At 40.6% G+C, this 26,684-nt stretch overlaps 1 protein-coding gene across 4 annotated transcripts in view; it reads left to right on the top strand.

The window, feature by feature from the left end:
- myo18aa (myosin XVIIIAa) overlaps window positions 1-26,684 on the top strand; it is a 60,552-nt gene that overhangs the window by 7,716 nt on the left and 26,152 nt on the right. For 2 of the 4 annotated variants that reach the window (XM_041051019.1, XM_041051017.1), the window contains exons 3-20: window positions 8,743-8,830; window positions 9,140-9,246; window positions 9,335-9,511; window positions 9,678-9,888; window positions 9,988-10,130; window positions 10,229-10,329; window positions 10,503-10,566; window positions 10,873-11,017; window positions 15,881-16,051; window positions 16,929-17,019; window positions 17,333-17,525; window positions 19,394-19,480; window positions 21,998-22,136; window positions 23,126-23,285; window positions 23,394-23,580; window positions 24,765-24,990; window positions 25,148-25,257; window positions 26,456-26,521. In XM_041051019.1, coding sequence (XP_040906953.1) covers window positions 8,743-8,830; window positions 9,140-9,246; window positions 9,335-9,511; window positions 9,678-9,888; window positions 9,988-10,130; window positions 10,229-10,329; window positions 10,503-10,566; window positions 10,873-11,017; window positions 15,881-16,051; window positions 16,929-17,019; window positions 17,333-17,525; window positions 19,394-19,480; window positions 21,998-22,136; window positions 23,126-23,285; window positions 23,394-23,580; window positions 24,765-24,990; window positions 25,148-25,257; window positions 26,456-26,521 — 2,466 coding nt within the window. Of the gene's footprint in view, window positions 1-1,182; window positions 1,328-2,060; window positions 2,318-2,474; window positions 2,499-3,196; window positions 3,989-5,699; window positions 5,790-6,002; window positions 6,075-7,910; window positions 7,971-8,742; window positions 8,831-9,139; window positions 9,247-9,334; window positions 9,512-9,677; window positions 9,889-9,987; window positions 10,131-10,228; window positions 10,330-10,502; window positions 10,567-10,872; window positions 11,018-15,880; window positions 16,052-16,928; window positions 17,020-17,332; window positions 17,526-19,393; window positions 19,481-21,997; window positions 22,137-23,125; window positions 23,286-23,393; window positions 23,581-24,764; window positions 24,991-25,147; window positions 25,258-26,455; window positions 26,522-26,684 lie in introns of those variants that run through there. The other 2 variants (XM_041051016.1, XM_041051018.1) reach the window with 2 other exon arrangements.

Genomic DNA, 26,684 nt, shown 5'->3' with positions numbered 1-26,684 from the left:
ATCCAACTGCTATCACTTTGTACTTCGTACATAAGAGCTGGTTATCTGATAGATGAAACTCTTAATGAGGAAGAGGAAAGGAGCGTCCCATGATTGGATTAGCTCATCCTTGGCCGGCCAAGCCTGTTGCTACATTTCCGTGTTTTCCTTGTGTGACTACGCTCCCTGTGCCAATAAGCTGAATGCCTACCTCCGGGCATCTCACCCTTCCATGTGCTTTTACCGAACTGGTTTTTCAACAATGCAGCTTTGACAGCTTTTCTATTTTAAGCCATGTAAAGCACAAAACATTTTGTTTTAACTGGGGAAGTCGTATAATTGTGTTGTTTTAAAATGCATAAAATCTTTATTTGCACTGGACTTCAGATACACATGAAATGAGTGTTATTTGTTGTATCTGCAGCCACTTATTGGTGCAATAATCTTGTAAGGGGTTGCCATAGAACAATACAACATCTTGAATTTAGGTCAGTGGTGTGGTTAAGCAGAAGTGTCTGTGAAATAGAGATACATTGTTTAATAGCTCCCTCTTGTGGTGTAAAACTCATGGTGAAGAACATCACTTCCACAGATATCACAGGCATGGTGCGTGGTCTTAGATCAATACTTGTATACTTTGTTTTTTGTGTGTGTGTTTTATCTATCTTGATGTGTGCATTAGCTGCTTAGAGAGAAAAGCTGCCCCTTCACAGACTCATCTTCAAGTTAATGAACAACAGAAGTTTCTTGTTTGATGTGCAGGTAATAGAGTGTCATCTTACTCAACCTGCCATTATTGTGCAGAATGGAAGATTAAATATGCTTTCATTCAATTTGAAATCTGTTTGGAGTAGGAAATTGTTGCACTTAGCACTGAGCCATAGGTCGTTGTATCATCTCTCAATCTCTTAATTGCTGTAATTGCTTAATTACTGTGGTTTTTCCTCCTCCCTCAAATGGAAAGGGCATATAAAAGTTTGTAATGCACCTGATGAGGGAAACCGCCTCTCTGATTCCCTGTCACCAGGAGAGGAGAGGGGAAAGGAAAAGTGGCAGTGGTAATTGATGTGATTCTGCAAATTCTATTTATAGTCCCTCTGTATTTCAGCAGCTGTCCCTCTTCTATCTCCATGCCCAGCCCCTCTCACATTACCCTCCTCCATTTCCCAGACCACAGCTTTACCATGCTGTGCTGACTGTGACCCCACCCCCGAAGCCTCTACCCCTCTCACTCAGGACTCGTGAGTCTGTGCTCTTTGCAGACCCAGGTCTTACCCTGCTTTGGCCCTGACTGCACTGCTCCAGTGACAGAGCGAAGATTGGAAGGTTAACCAGGCCTAGAGAGAAGGTAATGGGCTCGAGCCTCTGGTGGACCCTGTGTGTGTGTGTGTGTGTGGTGAGCAGTGTGATCTGCTCATGGTGTACATGCTCTACTTAGCCGTTCCATTTGGGCACTGATGGCGTCTCAGAATGGCCTCCTTTGCTGTTGAAACTATTTATAGGAGTTGACTCTGACTGATGAAAGCAGGGCCAGAGATGGTGAAACATGTTGCTGTGCAACTTACTTTGCTGTGTTTAAATAAAAAGCCAATTTTTACCTTAAACTGTTAATGAAAAGTCACGATAGACATTTGACAAATTTTAGCAAGTTGCATGTTTGCCTGGTAGTTACGTGTAGTGATGTGTCAGTGTGAAAATCTCAAGTATCTTTGTTTGATTCCTTTGTCCATTGATCATTTATGTTGCAGGTTTTAATATATTTTTGCTCTTGGCAACACTTATTTCTGTTGTGTGCCATATTCTAATTGGATTTGTGTTGTCATTACAAATGAAACAACTGACCAGCACTGAGTGTAATAATTTTGTATGCTGATTGAGATAAAGGGTAGTTCTTCATACATAGTTATAATATCTGATTCAGCCCAACAAATAATAAATAACACTACTGTCAGAGATTGTTTTAGTCCTGTTTGCAGTGTGTAGGTCTTGTTAGGTCTTCACGTTCATGTTTTTCCACTTGTCTCTTGTAGTGTGAAGAAAGCAAACTATTTCATCATGTTGTTCATGTGTTCTGTTCTCAGTGCTGCATGGTCCCACTGCCGTGTTGGTGTATGACCTGTTGTGTACAGAAAACGAGTTCACAGTATCCCACCGCTCACCATTAGATCCCCATTCTTCATCGCTCTGCACAGTACATCCTCCTCTTCCTGGTTCTCTCTTGTTTTTTTTTTTCTCTCATCATTCCATACATTTATTCTTCACGTCGCCCAGTTTGTTCCATGACTTCTGGCCTGTCACCATGGCATACAAATCGCGCTTTTCATTCTGGGAGCAAAAGGGAAGTCTTGCTTTTCAGTTTTTTTTGCTTTATAGTTCATATCTGCATCTTGTTGCTTGTTCATTTTGTGAAATAGTCCTTTATGTTGATAGAGAAAAGCTTTGGTCTGAATCTGTGGTTTGATTTTTCTTTTTTTGTGTTGCTTTTTCTTGTGTAGGTTAAAGTTGAGAACAAGCCAGATGTAAGTGGGGTTTTTTTTCACCTGCATGCTGTTGGACAGCAATTCATATGATACAAATTGTTTTGTGTGCTGAGACAAACTAGGTTACTAATCATGGTCATCAGCTTCTGCAGACTGGGAAGTTAGAAAGTGAATATTGGAATAGGTGATGACAAGTACAGTCCTTAATAATTAATTAAGTGTAAGAAAAGAGGGCTTGAGATATATATAAATAAATATATGAGCAAATATATCTTTAAGTGGAGTTTTCTTGTCAACAAACAAAAATTATGTTGACATTCAGAGTTTGACAAAATGAATTGTCTTAATCTACGTCTAGTCTACGTTCATTTCTGAGTGGACCCTTAACTTGCACCACATGAGAGTCAGTATGAATTAACAGTTAATTCAGTTCAGTCCACCTCAAACTCTTCTCAAAGCAGTTTGGCAATAAGCTCCAAAAAATGTTAAACTTGAGTGCAAATGATGAATCAAATAGTCTGACGGCATACACTAACATGAGTGGTTTTATAAACAGGCTTGTGTGAGGGCTTTAAGATACACAAATGGAAATACATAAGCTGATATAAATCCATTTTTAAATAATCTTCTATGCAGTTTCTGAGCCCAGAACCTGCTGCTGAAATCTTTGACAGTTTATCTGCATCAGCCCTGGGAATAATCTGCACTATTGTCTGCCTTGCTCTGTTTGCATCCAGTCTGATGTAGATAGTAGTCAGCCTCAGGCAGTCACTAAACCTGGGCTAGACACGGGAAGTGGTCCACAGTCAACTGCGTCAACGGCCGAAGCGTCCAATAGTAACGTTACCATGGGCGGTGGAGACACTCCAGGCGAGGAGCAGAGTTCTAGCGGTAAAAGGGTGGTGAGGGTTGTGAGAAGAGTTGTTAGACGTGTGGTTCCTGCTGGGACGGAGGAGCAAACCCAGCCCGCTGTTCCTGAGTCTGCGAAGACTGTGCTCAAAACCACTAAGGCTGCTGGGGAGGATAAGGATGATATCTCCATGGGCCTGACCAGCCTAATGGGCAGAGGTCGAACCAAGGAGCACCGGCCACGCACCCGCACCCAGGACCGCAAGGAGGACATGAAAGAAGAGGTGAAGCAGGAGGAGGAGAAAGGAAAGGTGGAGGAAGAGGAGGAAAAGCCTACACTGGAAAAAACAGAAGAGGATACGTCCACGTCTGTGCCCTCTACTTCAGCACCAAATCCTGCACCACCAAAATCTAACCCTCTCACCCCTCCAGCTGGGTTCATCCCTCCACCCAAACCTGACATTTTGGCCCCGCCTGCTGGTTTCATCCCTGTCTCCAAACCGAATCTTTTGATTCCTCCACCTGGTTTCATTCCTGCCAGAAAATCCAGTCCGGTGCCTCCAAAACAGAATCCCCTTGCACGACCTCCAGGATTCATCCCCATGCCAAAGACAGACCCCCTGGCTCCTCCTGCAGGGTTCATCCCAAAGCCTCGCACAGTTGTTGTAAAGAAACCAGAGGTACTGTGTGATAGAAGTGCATGATTGCTGCTTAACCTCGGAGTGGAGCATGCTGTATAATAATAACACTGACATTACTATTCAAATCCATGAAACCTCCTCATGATATTTACCTTGAAAGACATCTTTCAACTAGAGCATATCTGCTTCAAGACATGGATGGAGGCTATTTATTTATTTACTACAGGCATCATAAATAGTAATGTAATCTTTGTGATAAATAAAATCAATGGACCTCTTTATATTTTCTCCAAAGTACAAGTTGCTCTTGATTTAGGGCAAAAAGGAGCCTTGATATAATGAAGCCACCCTCAATCGAAGCAGGGTGCATGTACTAGCTCATGATCAGACTTCATCAGTGGGTATAAGGGTGTGCTGATGACCCGCACTCTGTTAGTCTGGTCAGTTGGAGATGTGTCTGTGAGCACTGAGCTGGGGCTCATTACTGTCACTTTCTGCAGACAGAGCATTGAAGTTGTGCTCTGCCTGCTGTACACCACTGAGGCAGAGGCTTTAAGGATCCCTTGGGAAGCTTCTTAAAGGAAGGAATTCAAATGATATTTTTTATAGACGAAGCAGATCAGTAGTTATTATCAGTTAAACATCCTTTTCCTAATAACTGTTGATAAGAGAACCAGAATCCCAGTTTGTCATCTCACCATTCACAGCTTGATACTTGGATAACTAAAATTCAGCTTCAGCTACATTTTTAGTATTTGAATTTGATTATTTTGTAGTACTTTCAAACCTTTATATACTTTCATTGTCACTGTTTCAATATGTACCTCAGACAAGGCTATTTATTTTTCCTGTATTTAGTTTCCTTGGCATTCTGTCTGTCAGCAGGCCATCTGAATATTTTCTCAACAGATGTCCATGAAATCTGGTGAACAGTTGGGTGTTTGGAAATGGAATGAGAGATTTGATTTTAGAGATATGCACCTAGTTTTTTTTTTTGCTGAGGGACAGTGTGTTTAACTGCTCCAAGGAGAGATTCAGGATTCAGATATTAAGAGCAAACTCAAGATGTCAGCTGAATATAGAAATGCACAGAGTAGAAATGACTAGGCATTCCTGGAGGTTTGTGCTGTCTAGTTATTTTACTTCTCAGCATTCACATGAGCAACTTATCAACAGATTGCGGAACAAAAAAATCTGACTCATGTGTGTTGTACTTTGTTGAAGTTTGTTATATTTGTTTAGAAAATTTCAGAGAAAAAAATGAAATCAAAACTAGAATATGTCCTACTTAGCCTTACAGTCATCTAGAAAATGAATCAGGCCCAGACATTTTAGAAGTAATGATTTAAAAAAAGTTCAATACAACTTGAACTTGAATTGTAACTTAGATGCAAAATTGTATTGAACTAGACTTATTGATCCAAGTGCCACAGCTGCAGACAGTTATAAACCAATGTCACAGAACTGTTGATGGTCTAATATCAGGTGCTGCTCTCTGATTCCTTAGATGGTGTTCATTGTTGAATGTTTAGTTTAATTGTCCAGTTTTCTTTAATAATGATTTTCATTTACTAATTTCCTGATTGAATTAACTGGAAAATTAAATGAGTAGGAACAAACATCCCTTGAAGTCGGTCGTATTTCTGGATGTGCTAAAACACAAATGTCACGCTCATCGTCATCTTCCCATGTTAATTCCATCTCTGTGTGTGCATGTTTGTCTGTGAATATTTACATATGTTGTGTAAAGGTAAAGGAGACATCTTGTCCCCCTGTGGCCCTCAATGGTAAGCCATCCCCTGTTGCACTGTCCCAGGCCCAGTCTGCACCGAACGAACAGGTGTGTGTTTATCCTGCCGCATAGATACATGTAACAGTGTGTTTCTGACATTCTAAAGCACTAGGCATTTTTTTTTTTTGCATGGAGTGCTTCTACATTCCCATTCAAGTTTCAGTATGCCTGAAGTGGATAATCATAGCAATTACATGTGGATCATTGATTTTACTTTCTGGCTACCCATTTGCAATTGCTGGTCCTGATATCTGACTGTAGGTCCCAGGGCTGATTCCCTCTGAGGAAGATTACAAGCGTGTGAAGAGGATCTTCACTGTCAGTGGCAATGATGTAATATCTCCTTCCCTCAGTTTGTTTGGTTTGCACCTGCCATGCTTTACCAACCCTGTGACCAGCCTGAGTCAAATGCTTGCATCCCCAAGACAGAGGAAGTGTGTCCAGAGATTACCCGAGTCCTCGTCGGGCTGTCCCATGCTTTCCCGCTGCCAATAGGTTTCCAATTACAGGAGTCCCCTTGGTTGTTGGCTACTTAGTGTGAAATCTGAAACTTTGAGGCCCCAGTGATAATTTCTGTGACTCTTGTGTTATGCAGATTACTGCAAAGTTAGTTCAGCAGAAAATTAAGGCTTTCTTAGAAAAATGAGCTGGGGTTGTTTATAACAGACCACATATGTGTGGATAGCTTGATAAAACTAATTCTAATCTCCAGTTCTGGACCTATGAGTGTATGTCTGTATGGATTAAATTGTATGCTATGTGATTTATTGGTAACGTGTTTTTGTTTCAGAGACAGCATGAATTCTTTGTCTCTTGCAGCTGACTTGTAGACCTCTGATTATAGATTTACACAGCTTTAGAGACAGCTTTAGCTTCTGTGTCTCTCTTGCTTATTTCCTTGCTCTCATTCATTCTGCAGTATTAATTGCTTTTTTTATCAGGTCCAGAGGAGCACCTACTGTACGACAATGTGCTCTGCCCTTTGGCATTTTGTGATTATTTTGGCAGTGTTGGATTATATGTCTGTGTCTGGTTACTTTTTCTCTCATTGTCTAGTGCATTAAAAGGAACTTATTATTCTTGCTTCTCCTTACTCTTACCTCCTGTTGTCTCAAATTATGTCCTGTGTCTCTACTCTTGCTTATCTGTGGGTCATTGGATCCTGACTTGCTGCTGTCCTCTTTGCTGTTTGCATGGCTAGCGTGCCAGAGGCCACAAATCCTCTCAGGTACAGCCTGCTCAACCGTGGGTTCGCCGCACTCCCTCGCCTGTAGAGCGCTGGAATCTAAGCTTGTTGTCCTGTACTGACCCCTCTCTGCCCTACTTTGTCTGTGCCTGCCTGCTTGTCTTTGTCCTGCGCTGCTTTCTGTGGTTCATTCTAGGTTCGTGCGAAGGCCTGGAATGTAGCGATGTGACATAACCAGTGGTTTCCAAAGTTAAGCCAGGAGGTTCTCGAACAGGTTTTATAGGTCCTTAGCAAAATTAATGAAAGTTGTATTTTACCAATGCTGTGTTACAGTTAGCACAGTGTGCAGCTGTGCAATGGTCTTGCTGTAACTGTAGTCACATGCAACAGTAAACACTTTCTTAAATACCTTGAACTTAAAAAAAATCTGATCAAACGGGTGTTTGTGAATTAAAAAAACCTCCAGGAATCTTTGTATATTATATTACATTATTTCTTTGTGTTTACACTGTACAATACAATCTCTATAGCTAAATTCGTTAGCATCCATTATCACATTGTTCCACACTTGGCTGCATGGTGCCTGGCGTTTGTACCTTACTGTGTGCTACTGATCTTGTTAACTGTGACTGTTAATACGGCAGAACATGAATTTTGTGCCCACAGACCAACACACTGTACTTTAATGCACCTTGTAATCCCTGCTCATTAATGCATTAGTATTATAATTCTTTTATGGTGAATTATTTGAGCGGCTCACTTATTCTGCCACCGTTTCTTGACTTACTGTTCTTTTGTTAGGCTGCTGCTGGTCTTGCTGCAGTGTTTTGTGTGGTGTTTTTCACCTGCAGTAATTTGCGACTCACTATTGAATGCCATAATTTGCATTGTGTTGACTGTCCGCTTGGAAATTGCAGTGGAATTGAATCCGATCTCTAAAATTGCGAACGTCTCAGCTAATTTCTGCTTCTTCCCTTCTCCAGTCCAAGCCTGTTGAAGACCCTGTGGCCATCCTTCAGGCAGCACACTCAGCTGCAGCTAAGGTCTGGCCATGGCTACAACCGATTGTGGCTCTGGTTGCATCCCTTGTGTGTTTCAGAGTGATGTGTGTTTTGTGGTTTTCATGTGTAAGGAACTAGACAAGGGGTGTGGGAGAATGGTCAAGTAGTTAGTGAGGCAATCCCATCACCAAGAAAGCATGGGATTGGTCTTCCCTGTGGCTCTACCTGTTGAAGTAGATAAGGCAAGTCCCCCTGGCAGCACTCAACAGTCAACTGCTTGTTGTGCCCACATCTCAAACATAGGGAGAAAAGAAAAAAAAAAGCAGTTTTGGTGCAGTTGTCGAGTCTTTGTTATGCTGTGTAGTTTAGTTATGTGTTTTTGTACTTGTGATGTGCTTGGGTGTGATGAACCCCCCCCCCCCCCCCACCACCTTCCATCTTTCCATCTGTGACAGCTTTTTAGTGAACACATTAAATGCACCCTCAGTGAGTTCAACCAACTGAAAGGTGCATTAAAACAGGAGGAGTTCTTGGACATAAATACTGGAGGTGAACTATGAAAACAAACCAGCTCATGCAAAGTCATTTCCACTCTGTTTTCCACCCAGTGAATTCACCTCCCTCCCTTATATGTCTCATGTGAATGTGACCTGCATGTTCAGTGCATGTGAAAATCTCATTTGAAGATTCTTTGTGGAAGTCCATCGTGCAGTTTTCTGATTTGATTACTAATAAAACAGTCATATTTTTTGTAAAGCTCAACAAATGTTCACACAGTTTTATCTCACACTGATTGTCAATCTGTTTTTTTTAGGGAAAGACCGAGGAGCAGATAACAGCAGAGCAAGCCTGGTATAACACGGAGAAAGTATGGCTTGTCCACAAGGATGGATTTTCCTTGGGTTAGTAGAACCTTCTGTGCTTTTTTACCTTCGGTAGTTTAAAAATTAAAATTTGAACAATTTTGCTCATTTTAATCTTAAAAGAGGGCACCTTAATAGACTACTCCATTGTACCTCCAAGGCTGTGTGTCATTAGACTAACAATGTTTTCAACATCGGATGCTTGTATAGTTTTAATAAAGCTGAGACATTATTAAAAGAGATACAGCTGTCACACATTATCACACATGTAAGATAAAATGAAGCTTTTGCACTCAGGGTGAGATCACATGTCATGATAAATTAACTCCACGCTTTGTGGTGATGCAGCAACTCTCCTGAAGACAGAGGCAGGCAGTCTGCCAGAGGGGAAGGTGAAAATCCGCCTGGAAAGTGATGGCTCTTTATTGGATGTGGATGAAGACGATGTAGAGAAGGTATTTAATCATCAGATCAACTCGGAACCTCATTAATTACGGCCGGCGCTGGGTGAATTTGTGAGTAGCCTCTGACTTTGAACTCTAGGCAAACCCTCCGATGTTTGACCGAGTGGAGGACCTGGCCTCTCTGCAGTATTTGAATGAGTCCAGCGTGATGCACTCCCTCCGGCAGCGGTACGGCGGTAACCTGGTACATACCCACGCTGGGCCGAACATGGTGGTCATTAACCCCATTAGCGCCCCCTCAATGTACTCTGAGAAGGTAGGCTGCAGTCTGTACATGTAATGACTCATCTTTTTCGAGACAGCACAACATGAGAGTAATCAGAAAAGAATAAACGTAAAGATAGTAACTGATATGTATAAACACTACACTGTGATTCTATCCTCCTCTTTCCTCCTTTGCTGTCTATTTGTTCTCTTTCCAGGTGATGCAAATGTTCAAGGGCTGCCGAAGGGAGGATACTGCCCCTCACATTTACAGCATGGCTCAGGCTGCATATAGAAACCTCCTGACAACGCGCCAGGATCAGTCCATTGTCTTGCTGGGCAAGAGTGGCAGTGGCAAGACCACCAACTGTCAACACATCATCCAGTATCTTGTTACCGTGGCTGGCAGCACCAACAAAAGCTTTTCCAGTAGGTTGGAAAGGATCCAGACTCTAAAGATTAATTAAAATGTTGTGCACATTGTTGTTAGTTGCCACAAGTGATTGTGTTTCTGTTTGTTATCCGTAGCGGAGAAATGGCAGGCAGTCTACACAGTTTTGGAGGCATTTGGAAATGCCTCTACCTGCATGAATGGGAATGCTAGTCGCTTCTCCCATATTGTTTCCTTGGACTTTGACCAGGCGGGCCTGGTGACCTCAGCCTCCATCCAGGTACAAATAAACACATATATTTATATACTGACTTGCACTGCCTATAGTGAATGTTATTTTCTATCATGTAAATATCCTGTTCTGCTGTGGCCTTGCAGACCATGCTTCTGGAGAAGACGAGAGTGACAAGAAGACCAGAGGGAGAGTCCACTTTTAATGTCTTTTACTATCTGATGGCTGGAGGAGACAGCTCTCTTAGGTCAGGATTAATACCGTTAAGACAATTAAATATACAACATACCACAGTTCTGCACTGGATTAATATGCTGCTAATATGTTGCAATGATCTATAATTAATACTTGTAGAGAATGTGGCTGATTTCTTCTATGATTATAATGTTGATGTCTAATTTGTTGTTCTCATTTTCTCAGAACTGAGCTGCACCTCAACCACTTTGCTGAAAACAATGCATTTGGAATCATGCCTCAGACAAAGGTAAAAGCTACATGTTAATGGGAGATGAAACATTATCATACAACATTTGTAGAACAGTGTGCTGTAGCTCATAGCAGGGAAATACTAAAATTACATTTTCACAATAGAAACAAGAACAGGCCAGAAATTATATTTTGAAAGTTTTTGTAACTCTGCAGATACAGTCAGTTTTGCTAATGCTATTTTAACTTATAATTTGACAAGTCAGTCAACCTCCCAAAAATGTGCATATGTATTACTTTAGGACATCTTATTATTAATAGTTCAAAAAATGAATTTAATGTGAATAAATGTGCTCTCTGTCAGACTGAGGATAAGCAGCGGGCCTCCCAGCAGTTTTCCAAGCTGCAAGCTGCCATGAAGGTTCTGGGGATCAGTGGTGATGAGCAGAGGGCCTTCTGGCTTGTCCTCGGGGCCATTTACCATCTTGGAGCTGCAGGAGCTACTAAGGGTAAGACTGCTGAATCCCCCTGGTTTACCATTATTATAGCTACCTCACTTACGGATGTGGCTCATATTATTCATAATAGAGCACATACCGGTGATAAAAATGCAAGATACCATCCTTGTATTTGTATACTACTCAGAACAACTCAACACTCACACTACAGTACTTAATGAAAATGCTAAATTGGCCAATTAATAAAATCTGCCCCTAACAATTCGAGCAACCATCTGCCTGCTTATGTTGTTAATGGCTGTATTCAGATTACTGATAGCCATGACATTTGCACTGCACATTTTGCTGCACCTTGTCAGTTGTTTGATAGTTTTACTGTTGGTCCCAACGATTATGTGGAACAACATAGATCATCCTTGCTTAATACCACTACCGCCTAAGTAAACGACTCCTTTAGCTTATCTCCTGTCTCCAGTAGGGATGGTAGCTGACTCTTTTTGATGCATGAAAATCAACAGGTGATGCCATATTGGAACTGGTTTCCTTTAAATTCTCAGCGCAGCTAATTTCTAAATATGTAACTCATATTTTCAATCTTAGCATTACCTCTGGCATCATTCTTATAGTCTGGAAAACGCCTGCGCTCTTTCTCTCCTTAAAGGTGTTAACAAATCTGAATTCAGTAATTACTGAATCTCAAAACTTTATCTTGCAAAAATACCTGTAGTCACTTGTGAATTAAGAGTTAGAATCATTTTTATCCATGCATACTAACTAAATTTCAGTCTGGCCTAAGCATAGCACTATTTCTTGTATTTCTTCAGTTATTAACAATATAGCCTTAGCACTAGCCTAAACCATGCAAAGACGAAATGGATGTTCTTTTCGAATGCAAGAAAGATCGACTATAGTGGTTTTGAAATTTGTTCCGTTTATACCACCATAATAGACAGAGTGCAATGCTGAACATGCCTATGTCACGACTTGGAGGCAAGGACTAGGACCCAAATGCACGACCCCTCAGACGTAGTCCAAAATAATAATTATTTATTCTAACAAAGTATCAACAGAAAATTACTCATGAAGGAGGAAGGCAAACCAACTGGACAAAATAACAAACAAGAATCACCCATAAAGGGGAAAAAAGGCACGAGAACAAAAATGCAAAACGTGAACACAGAATCACGCTTTGAGAGGAGGAAGACTGAATAAGGAGCAAAACAAAATCAGAAACAAAGTAACAAATAACACATGACCTGACTAGGGAAACATCATGACTTGATCACTGGCAAAAGACAAGACATGAGAGCATGAGACTAAACGTATGACAACAGCATGGGACAAAAACGAACTAACAAGAACACAGGGAAGCAACGAGACTTAAATACACTAGGCAATGGCCAACAGGTGAAACCAATTAGGGCGGGGCAGACAATCACAGAGGAGGGAAACAAGACAAAGACAGGAATTAGAAGAAGACAAGATACACAAGGGCAGTGATTTCAAAATAAAACAGGAACTATGAACAAAACTTAACAAACTAAACAAGAGTTCAAAAGTCCACAAAAGAGTTCAGAACATAAAAGGATTCCCAAAAACAGCCCCCTTAGGGGCTAGTCATGACAGCCTAAACATTTGGGTCAATGAGAAACTTACTTTTACAATCCATACTGATGTGCTGTTATCAGAACAGATTGAAATTCAGGTTTCTTTTTGGAAATAAATCTTGTTTTCCTTTATTCACAAGAAACAAATTGTTGAAGGGGTTTTCCTCTCTGTATTGGACTATGGGGATGTTTATCGGCAGGCAGCCAGTTCTACCCTCAGACCTTAAGATGCAGTATATCACTTCACATTAAGATTCATCACTGGAGATAATTATGGGACATATCATTGCCCACTGTAAAAAAAAAAAATCTGGCCTTTCTGCTCAGTGAGGAGAGATCACCATTTATTCTTATTTATTTATGAAGCTCTTTTACGATCCAAAAACAATTCTGAGCTAGAGTTAGGAAGTGCCCAACATACTCATTAAGACCTCTGAGAATTCCAGGGTTTAATTGCTTATTTTATTTATTGTAACTGTCACTGATTTAAATTTTGTAATTGTTACCTATTCTTATTGTTTTGTATTTATTTACTTATCAATCTCAGTATAAATTCCTAAACTTTTTAACATTGTTACTTTTACCTTGTTGTGATTAGTAGAGTTGTGAATACTGTTTGATTTTAATTGTGTTTTAATTGTGCATTCACTGTGCGTCTGTACCCCGGCAGCATTGAAAATGAGGGCTCTCCCTCAATGCGTCTACCCAAGGTTTTGAATAAATAAAATGACTGAAATATAAAGTCTGCATTATGTCACTGTAGGTAACATCCTCTGTGTGATGCAAGACAGCTGTAATTCAGATAACTGAATAATGCATTTGTACTTGAAGAGAGTCGGTGCACAGGTGGTTGAACTGTTCCAGCACACTGATGTACAGCTCGAAATAAAACTTCAGGCAGGAAAAATTTGGCTGACTTTATCAGTATCTAGGATATTTTCCTGGTCATTACAGAGCAGTTTCGGCTTTAGAACTGATAGGACACACAAATAAAAACTAGCTGAAATCACTGGGGACTCTCTGCAGACAGATTTATCCTAAAGGATCTGGTCTTCATAGTTTGGGTAGCTGTTAATGCTCACATACAGCCGGTGAAGTCATAGATCTTATTTCTTTTTCTGTTAGACTTTAATTAATCCTTACTGAATGACCATATTAGATAAAGAAAGCACTGTTTGTGTTACTGTAACTTGAAACCACTAGCAAACCAGCTGAGTCATTGCTAGGAAAAGCTGTAACATCAATCTCATTCTGACCCTGTCAGACAAAAGTTTTATCTTTTCATAACAGTGCATCAGACAGTTCTCTTAACACGAGGATTTGTTCCTGTCTTTGAAGCTATGTGTATGATGAAACCTAACAAAAGACAGTTTGATTGTCCTTTTTAGCTCTAAAGTAATAGATCTGCCTCTCACTGAATTTGACTTTCATTTTAAAATTAGATATCTGCCATTTAAAAAGGCCGAAGCTGTCAAAAAGACTTTTATTACTGGTGAGGTCAGTATTAGCCATATGTTATTCCTGAAAATGAAGGGCCCTTAGGTTTGTCAGGGATGGAATTATTTATGTTTTTCAAATAAATTCCTTTCCACATCGAGATTTAAAAGTCTTTATTTATTTACATATAAAATTACTTTTTTTTCAAGTCATGTAGAAGTTATTAGAAGTATATTATTCATTTAAACTCTCTTTAGTGAAGAACTGGTGTGTAAAAAGTCAAACTAAAGATTTTTTTATCTAACATAAACCTAGTTTTATCTGAGCAGCATTGCAATGCTAATCAGTTACCTTGACGTCTGACTGTCTCTGGTTTTGGAAACTGTTAACAAATACAACATATTAGAATGACATATAACATAAAATTCACAATAGCTGTATGGAACAGGATTTCTGTATTTTGTCTTTTGCTCACTCTTCACTCTGTCTGCACTTTAATTACCAGTCACTTATGCAGAATTGCTTGCCAAATTGTTTTCAGTGATCCCCTCCAGCAGGCCGCCAGTCTTTCTGATGGCAGTATAACAACACCATCCAGGAACATTTTTATAATTTTCAGCAGTGAATATTGTCCTGCTCTGCATCTGCTGTTGGGAATACAGACACTAAACAACTCTTGTTCTGATCTGCAAATTACTGGCTGACTTATGGACTTGGGATTCATGGTTCTCCCAGAGAAACAGTGCATGTGGGGATAAAACTTATGATCAGGAGTCAACACATTGATTTCAGTTAGATTTTGTCTCATTCATTCATGACATTACTCTACACCTTTAAAAATGCTTCTACTGCCAGCTTTTAGTTTGTGTTTTGGCTACAACCAAGATCAAAGGGTATATATGAGATATTCTTTGGCAGTGCAGCTTCACAGTCTAACACAAGAGGGCAGCAATGATCTCTGATCCACCAGAACTAATTAAAGGGACCACCTGAGATGAACATGCTTTTCTATGTATACTGTACTGTCAACACTTGTGTCTGATAAGTGTAGATAGAAAAAAGGCTTAACACACTGAGTCTGGATGTCTTTTAAGTGCAGATGTTGTTATACATGTAGTTATTTTGTCTGTAACAGTCGCTCACTCATTAATGTTTGATTTGGAAATATCCTGTTGAATTGGCAATCCTAATTTCCTCTTTTTAATGTATTCCCAGAATTTTAAAAAATTGTGGCGGCGAATATCTATCAAAGCAAATATTGAAATTTCTTTGCATGTCTTTACTACCATCCTGCTTATCATCATGAAAAGTATGCAGGGCTGCTGCAGCGCTGATGAAACAGATAGAGCCCACTACCCTCTGCGTGAAATCCCCCAGGTTCTCTTTTAAGTCTTAGAAGATACCACAACATGGTGGATTAAAACAGAAGTTTGTGCTCATATCTGCATGTTTCCATCACTCAGACAGTAGATTAAAGAAGAACTTGTCTTTTCCAACAGAGGTCTTTATGTAAATAAATTAATTGTGTCCCCCCCAAATGATAAGTTTTGCTTTCATTCTCACGATGATAAAAGGGGCAATTATTACTTCAACTTCACAGACATTTTTTCAGCATTAAACAATAGAAACTTTTACTTGCAGAAGAGAGTGGCTATGCCTTTTTGTTCAACAATAGTTAAATGTATTCAAGCTGCAGACACTTTCAGTACGCTTTTAGTGCATGTTCTCACCAGCTGTGTCAGTGTCAACTTGACCAGAGACATAATCCTACCCTGTCAGAGACAGGATTGTCACAAAGCTACCAGGCTAGCCATGTGCCTCGGGGTAGTTGGCAGAAGGGCTAATGGACGTTTTCATGCACGTGTCTCAGCTGGCAGGAAACAATTTGCTCGTCATGAGTGGGCCCAGAAGGCAGCCTACCTGCTGGGATGCACCCTGGAGGAGCTCTCCTCCTCCATCTTCAAGCACCAGGCCAAGGGCACCCTGCCCAGAGCTAGCACCATCCGCCAGGTTTCTGACGAAAATGGCACAGCAGATGCAGGTACTCCACAGACCACATTTACCAACTGATTCTTTCTTCTTCACCACCAACCCCCCCACCCACCCCACCCCCTTCTCTTTGTCACTTTCACTCTGTTTCCACACACACACATTGCCTCTGCTCATCACCTGAGGGAAATTGCATGCTCTGGAGAAAGTAAAGCTTATCTTAGTAATGAATACCACAGCTTTACAATAGCTATTGACAGATAAGTACACACGCTATGTAGGGACAAGCAATTTTGGATCCACTCTTCATTCATTGTCCTTGAAATCATAATTGCCTCACATTGATTTTTCACATGTGCAGGTCCTCTCACTTCCATCAAGACTGCAACATACTTTGAAGGGCAGGAGGATACAGTTAAAACTCTTATCACAGCAGGAATGTACAGAATTGACCTCTGTTTCACCCTCCTGAAATCTCCCCTCACACATGAACATACAGTCATAGCTGTGTGTGCACACATGAAAATATCCACCAAGCACCATAAACTCACTATTTTGTGCGACAGTGGAATTAGGAACTAGGAGAATTTAACAGGTGGCCGTTGCCACGAGGCATAGACACGAGTGTGCGCTGTTTGATCTGACCAATTCGGAAACACCTGAGTCCCTAAATGACACTGCTTTGCAGAGACAATTTCAGACCCAGTTTGAATACTTTACGCCTTTGGGTGTAATCTGCTCAAATGTTGTACATTCTTTTAGAAGCAAATTTTAGTGACCATTGTGTTTGTCTAGCTTTTATAGCTCAAAAAAAAAAAAAAAGAACATCTTCTTCTGATTCATCTTCTGTCTCATGTTATTTGTTGATGGAGATTGTTGTGAGCTGGCTGTTTCTGATTTGTCCTGTGTCGGGCTGCTTCTCATACCAGGATCCAAGGCTACAGCCATGGAGTGTTTAGAGGCCATAGCATCTGGACTTTACTCTGAACTCTTCACCATCCTCATTTCTTTAATAAACCGGTTAGTATTTCTGATTCAGTAATTTACTTAAACTGTGTCAAACTGAAGATGTCATATAAGAGATGAGATGTGATGCCTCATAAAATGAGGCTAAAAATAAAAAGGCTATTTTAACTGTAGAACATGGGTTTAGGTGTTAGGATAGAATTTAGATTATGTTTAGTGAAGGTTAAAGTAAGGAACGCTGTGGAGAGAGCTATGGTTAAATCTAGGGGTTATATGCAGTGAATATAATCGATAGAACTTTGTCTCAACTATCGACAGTGCTAACATTTGTGCGTGTGTGTGCGCGTGTTTGTCCTGTGCGCTTCAGGGCCTTGAAATCCAGCCAGCACTCCCTGTGCTCTCTGCTCATTGTGGACACACCAGGCTTTCAAAACCCCAGGCTGGCTAAGCGCGAGTGCGGCGCAACCTTTGAGGACCTCTGCCACAACTACACGCAAGAACGTCTTCAGACCCTCTTCTACCAGCGTACCTTTGTTCAGGAGTTGGAAAGATACAAAGAGGTAAGGATATGTGTACATGCACGCAGCCTCATTCTCAGTGTCTCTTCCTTTCTTCTACCTCTTTTGTCTCTCTCCTTTAAGTCTGCTGCTTTCTCACTGATATATCAACTCCAGTAGTGTTGAGTGTTCACACATCAGATGCACTGGCCCTCCCACCTGTCACAAGCTGTGACAAGCCAAAGTGGTTCATGTGTTAGACCTTCTCATTAGCGATGCCAGTCTTCACCTCCTCTGCCTAGATCAAAGTAAAGTCACTCACAACTGCCATTGGGGGACACGCCCACCTGCACAGCAGTGGTGTTGCTCCGTGATGAAGGAAGTATTCTTCTTCTGTCCCCCTTTTCTGTCAAGCAGCGCTCGACCACAATAACCAGGCACAATCATTCCTGGGAATTTCAGGTTCTTTTGACATAAATATATTTGCCCATTACTACTGTCCCAACTCTAATCTTAGAAGCATCTGTCTTATAAACTCGGCTGATAGCACGCTAAAGTTAAGCAGAAATCCTGATCATTTTACTTTTAGTCCTGTGAAGAAGGATCCTGGGATTTCCCACCCACATTCCCACCCACAGCCTCTGCCTCGGAGAAAGGGATTTCGAGCGAAATGAGGAATTGCATAAACCTGTGTAGTGTAATTCTCTCTTTTCAGTGCATCTTGAAAATATAAGAAGAAGCTGCAAAACTGTCATTGAAAACTAGGTCAAACTCGTTTGAAACAGCTCACAGTATCAACAGCGGCAGTGACAGGCAGGTTAAACTGTGATACCCACATCAGGCACACGCCGTATATTTTCAAATTAAATGCCGTTGCTTGCCACGGCCATGTGGATAGTTTTTGTATTTCCTCTGCACATTGACTCTCCACAGCAGAGAACAAAAAAAATAATTTAGGCTACTTCTCAGACACAGTCGGCTTGAACACTGGCATCTGTCACGGCTGTGCTATAAGCACAGCCAACGTTTTCCCACATTTCTAGTGCAGCCTGCACTTTGTTGCTCTGAGGTAATTTAGTACATTTATTTCCACTTTATTCCAGAAATGTCTGCAACAGTAATGAAATCTTTCGGGTTTTTGGTTTACCTATAGAAATAAACAGCCCTAGTAAATGCCAAACGTTCCTGTTAATATAATAGATATGTTGATGATTTTGGTTTTCTTACATTTAACAGACAATTCAATATCCAGAAAAACCATATGTAATAATTATAGTTGTCCACAACCTCATAAGGTGCATGTACACCTGCATGAACATGAAACAAATCCTCAAATATGAGAAATGTTTGGCATTTTTCTTGAGGAATGATCGACAGTATTAATACATTATCCAAATAGACACAGCTATATGTCAGACTCCATGTTGAAATTAACATCCATGAGCGCCAGGGTCACAAGGAGGTTATTTCTCAAAGGCCTCATGGCAGCATGGGGTCAGAGCTGTTTTGGAGAAGTCAACAATTTTCAGTTCCAGGGTAATCTGGAAGTACCACCTTAAGACCATAGGCTTTTAGGGGACAGAAGCAGGAACTAGTTTCGGACTGCTGTTTCATAGTTTCCTGGATTTCTGGAAAAAGTCATGGGCTTGAAAAGGGACAGTAGGCACTTGACTCAGACAAACATGGTTATGTAACCTATTTAAAAACCCATTTAAATGCACATTCAGACAAATGATTTTATTCCTATCTAAATTACTGTTTCATGAATATAAGACCACATTTTGGGCTCCAAACCTACCTAGCATGTTGAAATCTATGTCAGGCACTGAATTAATAAATGTTTTTCCAGAAAAAAAAACTTTCCAAAAAGCACTATTTACATTTCCAGTAGAAAAAAAAGACTTTCAATTTGCTTGTCTGTCTTCCTCCAGGAGAACATAGAGCTTGCTTTAGATGACACAGAGCCCAGCACATCTCTCTCTGTGGCTGTGGTAGACCAAGCCTCGAGCCAAGCACTGGTAAGTTCAGTGCTTTATTGTGTCTCTTGTCTTCATTTCACTGCATTCACACTTGCACAACCACTTGTTTTTTTTTTCTTGATATTTTCATGTAAAAATCTGGTATTGGTGTAATAACTTGCCTCCGAATGCTTCTCAGAACACCTAAGGGACTTGCATGCCTTTCATGATCTATTTTCACACGGTAATCTCTGGGCACCCTTTTTGCATTCAACAATGAATATCATTTTTAAGCATCAGATGTTTTCCTTTTGTGAGATTCTAAATATTGAATGGTGTTTTTGGCAGAGGCTAGAAAGAGAGGGTAGCAGCAGGAAAAGAAAGGTTAGAGAATTGACTTCAAGAAACAAAATCAATGTTTGGCCTTTGCAGCCTGTGATCTGTACCCGGGAAATAGAAATGGCAGAGTTTAGAGTGTCATAGATCACTTTGGTATAATTCCAATGTGTTTGGTTTGAGCTTTACTTTTTAAAGGGTCCCCGGTCTAATGGGAATGTCATCAGAAGTAGTGAACTGTAGGACATCATATTAAAAACCAAAGGGAAAAAATAAACACTGATCCCTTAAAGTCATTTCTAAAGTCAGCTAAAAAGATCTGCTGCTTAGAATGAAAAGACATTTTGATCAAAGATTTTTTTTCCCTCTCAGATATTTTTTTTCCTGTTGTAGCCCAGATGTGTTATCACAAAAAGCCTTAACGCTCAATTCATTGAAAGCCTCATAGTTGTCATATGTCTCCTCCAAACTGATACTCTGTGTTGTATTTGCAGCCAGTGTAGTGTGCAGTGCTGATAAGGATGTCTCCAGTGGAACTTCCAGATAGCTGCTAAAACAGTTTTTGGTTTTGTGGGTTTGGTTCCCAAGCCAAGGTTCCCAAGACGGATTCAGACATTAGCCGTGTTAACCAAGCTGGGCACCTTCGAGTAGAGATTGTTTTCTCTGGTGCTTGTTGTGATTCACAAAACAATAGAGGCTTATTCTAAATGTCTCTGGCCAAAAAGTGTACCATTGAAATCTTTGTCTCTGGTACGTATGTAAGTAAAATGCTGTTTAAACATAAATTAACCTTTTAAAATTCAGCGCCCTGCCAGTTTGATGCTTTGGCCTTGGTAGCTCTACTTTAGTTGCGTTTTGGTCTGTACTGGACTCAATCTTCACACAACCTTGACAAATTATACATTGCTTGAAAGTCTCCTGATTCTATTTGTGCAAAGCATTTTAGGATACCAATATTACTGCAACAGCTGTCGAAACAGAATTGGTTTAGACTTGTGGCTATGGCTCCAAAGTGTTTTCCCACACAAAAGGTGCTACTACAGACATTATATTCCCTTTTTTATGCCAAAAAAGGAGGCAAGGCAAAAACAAACAAAGAAACAAAGAAACAAACAAAAAAAAATAACACTTGAACTTCTACTATGTTTGTGCATCTGTAAGCTGTAATCTGTAAGTATGCTTTCTGACTTCTTGATTGTAAAATTTTAAGAATTACCTCTGAAATAAGACAAGACTGATAACTGTGATGAAGAGGGTTGAAGAACACCAATCTCTTTATTTTGCATACATTATTATTGTGCTTGTGTTTGATAACGGGTTAAACGTGTGGTGTGGGTGCTAGCTAATATGTGTATGTATATGTGCTGCACTGCCCAATAAAGTCACATTTACGTAGTCGTTAGAAAAGAAGGCAATCAAAACCTTTCCCATGCACTTATTGTGTTATCGTCAGTGCTGGAGTGGGTTTGATTTTCTTTTCTGTGTTCACACTAATTAAAATACTAATTGTATTACTTTTTAATCCCTTCTCCCCCGCAACTCCTCATATTCATGAACTCCCTTTTATTTCCATTTAGATTATAAGGAATTGCCAAATTGATGATACTATTATAGCAGCAACTGCTGAAGGGCACAGAGACCACAAATGCGTTTGAAACTTTAATTTCCAATGCTAATATTAATATTAGGCCTGTCACCACTGGTTCATACTGGGAAAACATTCGGCAGACTACTTTTTCAGACATTTAGGAGAACAGCTAATATTTAATGAAATGCTATGACTATGGAGGCCAGCTCCCAGCTTTTGAAGGATCATTTTTAGAATCTTTCATAAGTGGCAATATCTTATTTTTTTCTTTTCCTGTACCCAAGAGGTGGATAAACAATAAAGGCTGAAATATCCTTTGATTCATCAGTGTGTTCTCATTAAATAGCTAAAGCAAACTAAATGTCCTTGTTCCAAGGTGGTTTGTTACTTGGTGTACTCTTTGTTGTACTAGGTGTTTATTATGTATGGGGGACTGCAATTGTTTTAGAGGCAGACCTTATAGTAAAGAGGGTCAAACTGGTAAAATGCAAAGTAAGCTAAAGGTACAGTGATCAGGGCAGTTTGGTTAATTACTGTTGTTCCTTAAGGACCAAAGGTAAAACAGAGTGTATTCTGTCCGCATTCGGATGGCCCTATGAACCTATGATCTTTGTACGTGTATGTCTATGTGTGTACACATGTTTATTTGACAGGTACGGACAGTTCGAACAGATGAGGCACGGGGCCTGTTGTGGCTGATGGAGGAGGAGGCACTGCAGCCTGGGGGATCAGAGGAAACTCTATTGGGACGTCTCTTTAGCTACTATGGACCTGCTGAGGGCGAGAGTAAAGGCAAGGAGAGGACAAACACACACACTCACACAGGCACACAGAAACTCACACTTGAAGGCAGTACAAAACATGGCAGGTATTCTCCTAATGGTCAAAGAAATTGACAGAAAATTCTAATCGTCTAAATAAAAAAAAAACATAATATGGATATTTAATCGAAATATAATGCAAGTTATATTAATAGGAATGGTGTTGACAACTTTCAGCTTTGTTGTAGTGGCATGAAATGTGCAATTTGTGATAATTTGTGACAACAGAATCATTCTTTATTCTACCTTGTCGATACTTTAACAGAATATATTATAAATAAAAAACTCGGTAAAGGTTTACTTTTAAATAAAGACATTCTACCGTGTGTTATGAAGAGTGTTTGAGACTTATATTAGTAATCTTCTGAAGACGTCCCTTTAGTGTCACAGTACACCATGCTGTGTCATGGAGAATGGGCTTCTTATATCAATATGAAAGGTTGTACACAATGCACTATAAGACAGATTAACCAATATCATATTGTAGACGAGTCATACAAATCCTTTCTATGTTTACTGTTGGCAACCTTGACAACACTTTCTAAAGTTATGGCTTTTAAAAAATATCCCAATAAAAACAAAAGGGAACAAAAGGGGGCAAAGTGTCATTTTAGCCCTCTAAAGCAACAGCTGAAAGCTTCTAATTTAAAAAACTTTATGTAGGGCAGATTTGAGCTTTTCTTTTTGAGCTTTTGGTTCATCACCCATATCTCTTTGATTGTCTACCGCATCATATTTGAGGCAGGCCGTTGCATTATTTATGAGAATACTCTACCATGGATCTAAACATTTCACATGAAAACTGCATGGGCAGGCTAATGGGATCCATGAGCAGCTAGGTTAGGAACACACTGTCTGTTGTTATCAGACAGCTTTGGTAAACCCTTCATGCTTGTCATCTGTCTGTCTGTGAGTACAATGAGCGAGAGAATCTCACAGTGTCTCCTGCATTTACATCAGGTCACACTTTCCTCTTGAAAAGTGAAAAGGATAACCATTTCCTGCTGGGGCACAGTCATGGAACAGACTGGGTGGAGTATGATGTCTGCGGGTGGCTGAACTACGCCAAGCAGAATCCTGCCTCTACCAATGCTACGAGCCTCCTGCAGGACTCCCAGAAGTAAGCACCACACACTAAGGAGGAGTCTATCTTTTGTGACATGGACACAAAAGAATACTTTAGAGGATTATCGATATCCTTCATGCTGAGGTACTGTATCTCTTGCAGGAAGATCATCAGCTCACTGTTCATGAGCCGGGCAGGTGGAGCCACTGTTTTGTCCGGTTCCATTGCGGGCCTTGAAGGTGTTTCCCAGCTTTCCTTGCGGCGGGCCACTAGCATGAGAAAGACCTTCACCACAGGGGTGGCTGCTATTAAGAAGAAATCCTTGTGCATCCAGATAAAGCTTCAAGTGGTGAGAAGAGAAGGATCAAATCAGACACTCAGACTTAATTCTTGTGTGGAATGGCACTGGGCACCATAACAAATTCAGTTAGTCCATTTTTAATATGACAATTGAACTAAAATGAAGCCATTAAAATATAATAACTCCGTTATCAACATTGTCAATGTTAATGTTGCCTTAACTGACTCCCTGTGAGTCCCTGTTGCTGCCATGCCCACTGAGAATCAATGCCCCAGTCTTCAGTTTCTTGTTTGCTAACAGTTTAGCCACAGAAACTTGACAGGCTGATTTACTATATCAGGGCTCATGGCTGTAAATTTGTTTTGGAATCTGCTTAGCAGTCACAAATAGCTTGATGCAGCTTTAAAGAAAATGGATGGGATGAAGGCCAATATTTGGGCTGCAGCCAGAGATAAATCTGAAAATGATATTAGGCCTGGTGTTAGTGTGCCATGAGAACAGCTCTGCAGCTATTTTGCTTCCAACCCCATCTTGCTTGACAAGAATGTCGATATTGAATAATTCTGCAAAACCCCACATAGCATTTTTAAAATTCAGTACCATGCCATTTAAAAATCCTTGCTCTCTACAAAATCAGTGTATGGCATGGTTATGGTAAATATGGTGAAATATATTATGGTTAGGGATGTAATCTGTGAGGTGTGGAATTGTCTGATATGGACATAATTCCAAGGGATACTAGGATCTTTGTTCACCAAACCTGGTTCTTAAGGTTAAAGTAGCAATAACCATAAGAGATGAACGAGCTAAAGGAAACACTGAGGTTGAAAATTGTTTAATCAAACAATACCATAATATCCCATAGCAAAGTGATTAGAGTGTCACTTAGAAAGCCAACATGTACATATATGGATCAGTATTTTTGACATTTTATTTAAAAAATGTGTGGTTCTCAACACAGATTGGTCAAAACTGAAGTCCATGAGCCTTATATTGAAATGTTCCTCATATTGAATCCATATTAAGCTCATACAGTATACAGAAACACACATTTACTAAAAGGTCGATTGTAAAAACTGCAAATAAATTGATTAGAATTAAAAATGCAGTGTGGTAAGATGTACATGTCAGAGCCAGTACGCAGAGTATTTGCAGCGACATCAGTGGAAGATATTGCACTGGCTGTTGGCCTGTTCCATCCAGAGCTCCTGATCCTTCTCTATCTTCTCCAGGATGCTCTCCTTGACATGGTGCGGAGGTCCAGGATTCACTTTGTTCACTGCATATTGCCCAAAGCAGACGCCCTCAAGGCTCTGAGTGGATCCCTGTACAAAGGAGGGGAATGTGAGATTCAAGGGGAGAGCGGGGATCCCAGCTTAATGCAGCTAGATGTAGCCTTGCTCCGTGCTCAGCTGCGTGGCTCCAAGCTGCTTGATGCTCTCCGGATCCACAGGCAAGGTGAGTGAGATGCTTAAGTAACATACCAAGGACAGGTATAGACCCACAGACCTCCTTGTCTTTGTCTAAGAGATCATGAGGTCCCCTGCAAAATACCCTTTACTCTGCATAAACATTTGCTGAATATAATGTCGTTATCCAATGCTTATCTTCGCAGGTTACCCTGATCACTTGGTGTTCTCAGAGTTTCGACGGCGCTTCGATGTGCTGGCACCGCACCTCACCAAGAAGCACGGGAGGAATTACATAGTGAAGGACGAGAGGAGAGTAAGTCAATCAGTGAGAGAGGGAGTAAAACGTACAGCTCTGCCAGTGACCAAGAGCAGTGAAGATTAATGTCGTGAAGAGGCAGCTTCATTACATCTACCCCTGATTTGTCAGCAGCCAACTGACAGAGAAATAAACCTTCATTCATCAGAGCTATTGTAATGATCTAATCAACTTAACCTCATCAGTATCAAGCCTGTGCAAGAGGCAGATCAGTAATGTGGCTTAGGAAATGCTTCACTGCGTTGAAAGCTACAAAATAACACTCAAGTAGGTGTATTCATCATCTTTTGTAATATGGGCACTGGAAACTAGCTGCCACGATTTTCCCTGTGGTTTTGACAGCACTGGTGCTTTACCTCTTTAGCACTTTTGCTTTAAATTTATGAATAATGATTGTGGAAAAACCTTAAGATGAAGCCTGGCGTCAGCTTTATTCTCATCTGTCACTGAGGACGAGCTGTGCATTGGTCCCCTTCAATAGCAGCCCCACTCGAAGTGCAGTGGAGGGAGAGAAAAAAAAATACAAAAGTTTGTTTCTAGAGAGAAATGAGAGAAAGAGCGAAAGAATGGGGTTAAGGGAGAGAAAAGCTCTTTTCCCCTGTGTCGTTGTATTGGGGCTGAGTTTCTGTGGAAACACAGGCAAACAAAAGCCCCTCAGTGCTCATGGCAAACCTCTCCTGGTGTAATCTAGATGTGGTGTTGTGTGGCTGGGGGCTCAAGCAGAGAGAACAGGCTAATACAATAATACACCTACAGTAAACCATAGCTGATAGATGGACAGGGAGAGGAGAGGCACCACGCTAACTAATGGTGTACCTCTGCATAGACTGAATTTGTTCAAAGCTGCAATAGGGCCAAGACCACCGGGGGATCATGAGGAATAAGCCAGTAGCAGGTTGATTCTGGGGGGTGCGGGGGAGACGAGTTGTAATTGGATTTTTGTTAGTGGCTGGAAGGTTCTGGAGAGCCAAATTTTTCCCATGGTTACCGTATTACTCTCAAAAACACAATACAGTCAAGGAATGGATGTGACAGAAGAGGAAAAACTGCACTGTGCCATTAGTTTAGGATGGTAGCTTGGTGGAACTCTGGACTACTGAGCTGTTGCAGTGTCAGCAGAATTTCCCGCTGGATCCAGCAGTTAAAAGACTAAGTGTGTGTGTGTATGTTTGTGTATATGTGTGCCTTTGCCCAGGCTGTGGAGGAGCTACTGGAGTCCTTGGATTTGGAGAAGAGCAGCTACCACATGGGTCTAAGCAGGGTGAGTACCACACCTTAAATATATAAAGAGGTTTAAAATTCTAGAATAAACCTTTGCTGTGAAACACTGCCAGTTTCACTCCCCTTAAAGCTCCAAACACAGAGCTGCAGAACACAGCTCTTTTTATCCTTGAGTGTTTTTTTAAGGGACACGTTCTGTCTGT

The sequence above is a fragment of the Toxotes jaculatrix genome, chromosome 12 (assembly GCF_017976425.1).
Source record: "Toxotes jaculatrix isolate fToxJac2 chromosome 12, fToxJac2.pri, whole genome shotgun sequence".
In the NCBI taxonomy this organism is placed as follows: domain Eukaryota; kingdom Metazoa; phylum Chordata; class Actinopteri; family Toxotidae; genus Toxotes; species Toxotes jaculatrix.
This window is presented reverse-complemented; position numbering and strand designations above follow the sequence as displayed.